This window comes from Oryzias melastigma, linkage group LG1 (genome assembly GCF_002922805.2).
Source record: "Oryzias melastigma strain HK-1 linkage group LG1, ASM292280v2, whole genome shotgun sequence".
In the NCBI taxonomy this organism is placed as follows: Eukaryota; Metazoa; Chordata; class Actinopteri; order Beloniformes; family Adrianichthyidae; genus Oryzias; species Oryzias melastigma.
In genome coordinates, this window is record NC_050512.1 from 25,782,607 (window position 1) to 25,789,634 (window position 7,028).

At 39.0% G+C, this 7,028-nt stretch overlaps 1 protein-coding gene across 1 annotated transcript in view; it reads left to right on the top strand.

Annotated features, from left to right (window-relative positions):
• The window catches only part of sorcs3 (sortilin related VPS10 domain containing receptor 3), a 287,365-nt gene that overhangs the window by 106,458 nt on the left and 173,879 nt on the right, over positions 1-7,028 (top strand). Inside the window, exon 2 of the mRNA XM_024289874.2 lies at positions 2,407-2,474. Coding sequence (XP_024145642.1) covers positions 2,407-2,474 — 68 coding nt within the window. The remainder of the gene's footprint in view (positions 1-2,406; positions 2,475-7,028) is intronic.

The window sequence follows — 7,028 nt, forward strand, 5'->3', positions numbered from 1 at the left end:
TAAAAAGAAGATGAATAAGAAATTACAAAGGTAATTTCCAGATATCAAAAGGCAATTTTTTTTTTTTTTTTTCTTTTTAAATTGTAACTACAATATTTTATTTTGCGTTAAGTGATTTTTACAATTTTTTTATGCGATTTATACTTCAGAACTAACATAGCAAGTTGCAATGAGAATCAATTTTTTACAGACATTAGGCTACACTGCAAAAAAATAAAATAAAATAAAGATACACTGAACCAATTAACAAAAGCTCTCTAATTTATTACATTTAAAAATACTAGTTTTAACTAAATTAACATTTTGAGTTCAGTAAACCATCACTTCAACATTTTAATTTCAAGAAAATTGATTTGTTAATTGATTCAATGTTTTACTTTTTTCAGTGTACTTCCAGATTAATTGTACAAGTTGACGTATCCTGGATTCGAGGCTTTCTCTGACTTACAGAAAATCGTGTTACTTAAATTTACAGTATGTAGGTTCTCCAGCAGAACTATAAAGCACCTGTGATGTCAGTTAAAGGACACACCTGAGTTAATCATGTCCCTCTGGTCAAATAGTTTTCAATCGTTTATTGAGGTACCATCATTTTTGTCCAGGCATGTTTCATTAGTTTGTTTTTTTAAATAATTATGTTAATCAACAATTCAAAATTGATGGCTGATTTTGATTGTTTAATTTTCAAAAAGTTTTTATTTATTGTTACTTTTGGAAGTTTCAAGTGATTTCAGTGAGAATTGTGGGTTTGTCCTTCTTTAACTGAGGGGTTCCAACAATTTTGTCCACATCTGTATATATATATATATATATATATATATATATATATATATATATATATATATATAAGATAGAAACTGCATTTATGAGAATTTTGTTATTCAAATTAGACCAAAAATTAAGTTTGAAAGCTTGTAGTTATGTAAAATCTAAAAATTTGTTAGGCAAGCTTCCTTCCTTCATTCTGATGCATTCCTTGCAGATTCCTTATTTTCCTCATCTGAGCTGCCATCTGGCTCAAAACTGTACACCTGGAAAGCTCAAATATTGCTCAGCAGTTTTGTTGCACTACTAATCTTCCATTGGGGTTGTAAGGGGCGGTAAGCTCGCAGGTGAGCATGTAAACAAAGGGATGATAGGAAATGAAAGGAGGTTCACTCCACGCCAACAATCCCACCCACAACTTAGAGATGAATTTCTGTTAAACTACTGCGACTCTGCAAAAACTATGTCCTAGAAATCGACACAAGTTTTTGGATAAAAACAGCATAATCTTAATTAAAAGACCACTAGGAAAGTTTTTACAATGGATCAAATGATGATCAGAGTGGGATTTTAATACATTTAGGAATACTTACAACTTTTTATTTTTTTGCATAAAAAAGACAAATTTAAGTGAGAAAAGCATACAAAAAATGAATAAATAAAGAAGGGGATTAAATTCTTAACAGTGCAGTCAGGTTTAATAAAAAGTCATGCAGGTGAACCTCACATCACATGGAGAAAATTTAAGAGGCTTTACGATTCAGAACCTGGACTTTACAGTAGACTGTTGAAAACAAAAATTATACATCTCCAAATCTACATGTAAACTAAGGTCAACAAGGACTTTAGAAAAGCAGGAAAAAAAAGCCAGATTACAGCAGAAAATGAGGAGAAGCAGCTCTGACAGGAAGCAGCTCACAGTAACATCAGACAGACGCCTGCAGTGCAGAGTTCCTTCAACCTTCCTGCAGTCTGCTGCAGCGTCAGACCCCATCCAGCAGGACCAGAGTGAGCGGCGCGCTGATGCAAGCCGACATCTTCAAACGCATTCCTCCCTTCACAAACGGGAGCCGCGCGCAAAAAGCTAAATCTCCCCATCTGAGCAGACGCAACAGTTTCTCCCTGCTGCTCTGGAGAGCTCCTCTTCTGTGAAAGTGCAGCACTGCCGAGGATCTTTGTGGAACAGTAGACACAGAAACCAATGATTTCTAATACGCTCGTCTATCCTTATCGCTGATGTGGACACATTTTAGAGGTCATTTGTTCGTCGTTTGAGTGAAAACAGGTTTGCATTATAAAGATCCTTCAAATGCTTCCTAAAAGAGTTGTCTAAAGTCAACCAAACGTTCATTAATTTACTCGTATCATGATTTATTTGCAGGACCACCGTGTTTCCTCGATTCACTGATGCTTAGTCTCCAGACCGTTATGCGTTGACTGTAAAGATTTTAAAATTGAAAGTCTAGTTTGAGGAATGGCTTAACCCTACTTAACAAATCATCACTTTCAGACAGTGAGGGATGCTGAGGCTACAATTGATCTGAATTTCACAGTAACCTGCACCGCCTCCCAACAGCTTGTACAAACTGCTGCTCCACACTGATCCATCTCATTAAATGTTGACATTTTCTGTCTTTGCAGGTGATCCTGATCCTCACAAAGCTCTATGACTTTCACATTGGCAGCGTCACGGAGAGCACGCTTTGGAGGTGAGCGCTGAAGAGCCTTCCACTTAAAACACCTGCTGATCTTTGAATGCTCGTAGCAGAAGCTTTGTTCACTAACTTGTTGCTGTAACATTTCCTGTCATTGAAACTGCAGTAGTTACATGTTGTATGAAATGCTCTTTCTGCTTTTCTCTGCTTGAACTTTCTCTGACCCGCCCTCTGGCTCCGACCGCCGCGTCTGGATGTTTGGAAAGGTCAGACGAGGCGCTCAGGTGTGCGAGGCCGTTCTGATCTAATGTACTCGGTTTGTTCCATCCTGCCGAAGATAAAACCACCTCTAAGCCAATCGCACGCCGTGCGTCAGCGCCGGCGTTGCTCGCTCTGACTTTCAGTGATGTGACCTGAAATTCCCAAGTGGGTTTATGGTTCACCTTCTTTGTCAACCAATCAGAAAACGGCTCTGAAGCACTTCGGTAGTTAATCACGTTGTGTTGGGGTGGTTTGATGAGGTCTACCAGGACGTGCAAAATGAGTTTTGTATGAATACTTTCTAAATTTAAACCTTATATTGCCCTGAAGACACTCTGGAGTGAACGGACAAGCCTGTGTCTCTAATCTGATGCTTCCAGCAATGAAGTAAAAGTAACTACCCTGAACAGAAAAAGAAACCAATGAATTTGTTGTGAACTTCTTCTTTTAGTGTTGTGGTGGAACCATGAAGAAGAATAATATGAGGACGTGAAAAAATATTTTTATCCAAGTCGGGTTACCCCTGTGTTTTTTAACCGGTGTGTTCCACAAGAGATCGTCAGCTGTGCTGTGGAATGTTATTCAACTTGTTCTAATGGATACATTTAAACATTTGTACATTTAAAGGATAGCAGCTCTGTATTTCTCAAAGTAAGGCCAAGTTTCACACTGAGTAGATAGAAATATGAATAACCAAACAGTAGTTTTCTTTTACACTTATTAGATTTTTGTTCAAGACATTTTGACAAAAATAGTTGTATATTTTGACTACAGGCATTTGATATATTTGTTAAAGGACCTAAACCAAATTAACTTTTTATGCTTTTAAGAGTATTATAATGTCCATTCCTCGATATAAACACCTTGAAGCACCAGACCCTCCCATACCCACAAGAACCAGTGGATCCTCACAAGATGACTTCACACAGTCAGAACATCCCCTTCTAGGAATTTCAATTGGATTTCATTTATATAGTCCATATTATATCACAACACAGTTGTCTGGACAGGCTTCACACCGGTAGTTGTCCAAAAAAAAGAAGAAACCTCAGGGATGTCCACACGGAGGGATCCTCTACCAGGCATTTAGCTAGATTTAGCTAACTCTACAACTACATGTCTGAATAGTGTAGCAGATGGGTTTCATCCAGAAGGAACTGGGGGACAGCTGGGGGCATTAGACGAGCCAGAGGCGAGGTCCACAGCCAAGGGCAGGAGCACAGACATTCCTTCAGATGGGGCTGAGAAACATGGGAGGGTCCCAGTCGAGTCTGAGGCAAAGTCCAGGGCCAAGGACAGGAGAACAGACCAGCCACCTGGAATCTCTCCCGTTATCCGGAGGGGAGTGGGAAAGAGGGACAACACATGAACTGCACTGCACCAAACAAAGGCATGGAGATCTAATTGAAAAAAATCAATGATAAAGAATTGTGGAGAATAGAAGAGTCTGTGCTGCCAGCACCACACCCAGGCTAACACAAACACCCACTCTCTCCATGGAGGTAGCAGTAATCAGCAAACACTTTCATTTTAAAGGCACAATACTCCTTTAAGAAGCCATTGCCCCTCCAGTTCATGTGCAGTCGTGCAGGCGCTGGCTGGCTGTGATATTTGTGTTGTGAGGCAGTGTGAAGCAATCACCAAGAAACATTGGATTTTATGTCTAAACTTTTTGTGGTGGCATGCGCCAAAGAACATTCTGGTGAGGTATTTGCAATTTGGGGCGAATCCTAGATGTATACAAGAATGGCGCAAGCATGCTTTTTTTTGACACAAACCAGCGTTGACAGGGCTTTTGTGCACTCCCGTGACAGGGGTAATACATTAGATAACTATCTTTGCAGGTCAACTGTCATGGGATGACGTCATGAAATGGGTGGCACCCACAAGAAACGAAAGGCGGTGCCTAAGAGATTGAGTCGTCTTACTTCCGGGTAAAAAAAAGAGTTAATCAAAATAACTCATATTTCATACATAATTTGTTCTTGAGTGTTTAAAGGTAATATATGATCATATATATGGATATAGTTAACTCTTAAAGGCTTAAGAAAAGCATTGTATTTAGTTGGTGGTGTTCCTTGGAATTTTTATCAAGGAAATGTTTACCTTGGCTCATAAAAGGTAGCAAACATTCAGTTTAGATCATGTTTACTCTGTATAAACCTAGTGCTGTTTGTTTCGTTGTTTTCTGACTCTATTTACCTGAATTTGAATACTTGAAGCAATCAGGGAGTTTTTACGTCCTGATGCTGAACCAAAAACATGGCAGCTCTGCAGCACAGCTGTTCAGGGAAGAAACTAACCCACCATTGTTGCAGATCATCGTTATTGGCAGAACCCCAGTGCCATGACTCACTCTAAAACCCAAAAGCGTCTGGCTGGAGGAGTCCGTTTATCAATGTCTGGAGATGCAGCTGAAATAATGATGTTTCATAATAATTTAGAGGATCTTTTCAGCTGTAATAAATGAACGATTTCAAAAAGTGAAAGATAAAACTTTCTCTTCTGTCAGCTCGTTTGGCTCACTGCTGATTTATGTCTATCATTCGTCTGCAAGCTTTGCCAGCTAATTGAGATTACAGCTGTGATCGGGTGTGAAGAGGAGAAGTAAACTGAATGTTTATGACTTGGAGGGAAGATGTTTTAAATGGCACGTCGGTGGATGTCTGTTTGCAAAGGTCAAGCCAGCGGCTTTACCTCAAAGTATTGCACAGTCAGTCAGTCTGTCAATTTTAATGAACATCTTGACCTTAAACAACAAAAGCTGATCTGGAAGTCTCCTCTTAAAAATGCTGTTTGAGGAAGGAATGGGTGAGTGGGGAGGCTGGTCCTTGTTGACTCTGAACGAAATCCGTTTGTCTTCAAAGTTGTGCCGACTGATCCGGCTTTTGTGGTGAAAATGTATCAAAAATGACAACAGCAATTTTTTACAAGTTCCTAAATTACTGCCAGCAAAGACAAAACAGGCAGGTTTCCTTCCCATCACAGCTGGATTTGGACAAACACACCACACTACTGTTTGCAGAGCAAGCAGCAGGTAGCTCCTCTGCTTTATCAAACACTGACGGAATTCTTCTGCTGCTGAAGAGTTTGTGGGTGAGCCAATCCTCTCTTGGTTTTGTACCTGAAATGAAAATGCGACTGAAAAATTGGCAACATGTATTTGAAGACAATAATTAGATTAGATTTCACACTAATTTAGAAACTGAGAAAAAAACACCAGGTGATGTTTGCACCCAAGTATGTGAGTGAAAAACAGAAAACAAACCAGCAATTATCTCTTTAAAGAAGGGAAGAAAACTGCTTTAGCACAAAATGTTACAAGTGTTTTCTACATTAAGATTCATTTGAGCCAAACTGAGAAAGTACAGCGAGATGAAAATGATGAAAAAAATATATACTTATCACAAAAATGTTCACAGAGATTTGTAAAGTAGACCAAATTACATTTAGGATTAGAATCTAATATATTAGAGAAACTTATGGGCAATTATTCCCATAACCATAGCATAACAAAAAACATGCCAACAAGTCAACTTCAGTTTAAATCACTAAATCGCTGAAGCCCAGCGTTAGTCTGAGCAGCATTTCTTCTTCTTTGGAGTTGCTTATTAGCAAATACACACACCTATAGTGCCCTCTAGCGTTTTTTTTTTGTTTTGTTTTTTTTTAATCACAAATAAGTCACACCTGAGTAGAAGTTACATCTCCAAACTGGTATTTACAAAGCATATTACGTAGTCGAGCTGTTTATTATTTTTTTATTTTATTTTTGAGAAGACCGAGGCCGAATAATCTTAATTCTTCCCCTACAGCTTCTCCCTACCCCTACATTTATCCGTCCAAACAGAGAGTTATGGAAAAATAATGTCTTTAAGATGTCACTCCTACTCGATGATGTCATCAATAGTCGCCGGTCAACTATGTTAGCGCAGAGCTGCTAGCACTCAGAAGTACACAACAGCATTGGTTTTAGAACTTTAACAAGGTCATGCTAAAACAAAAAGTCATTTTTTACATTTAAATGTAAGCTTTCGTGCTTCAGAGCACATTCATGTGAAGAAACGCGCCTCCCTTTGCAGCACAGTGTGGCGCGGCTTGCCCCATCGGTGGAGGGATTCAGAAGTCAAGTCTCTTCGCTCCACCCTTAAAAAACTATTTCGGACACCCTTTTTCCTTCAAATACCCCTTCAAGTGGAGGGGTAGGGGAAGAATTTGCATTTGGCCCAAATTGGTAGGCAGAATTTAGGTGAAGGAATAAACAAATTTTATAGAGCCATATGATGTATATATAAACTATAGTATGGGATGCAGTACAGTTCTCCTGATCCACATTCCAGACCAGGT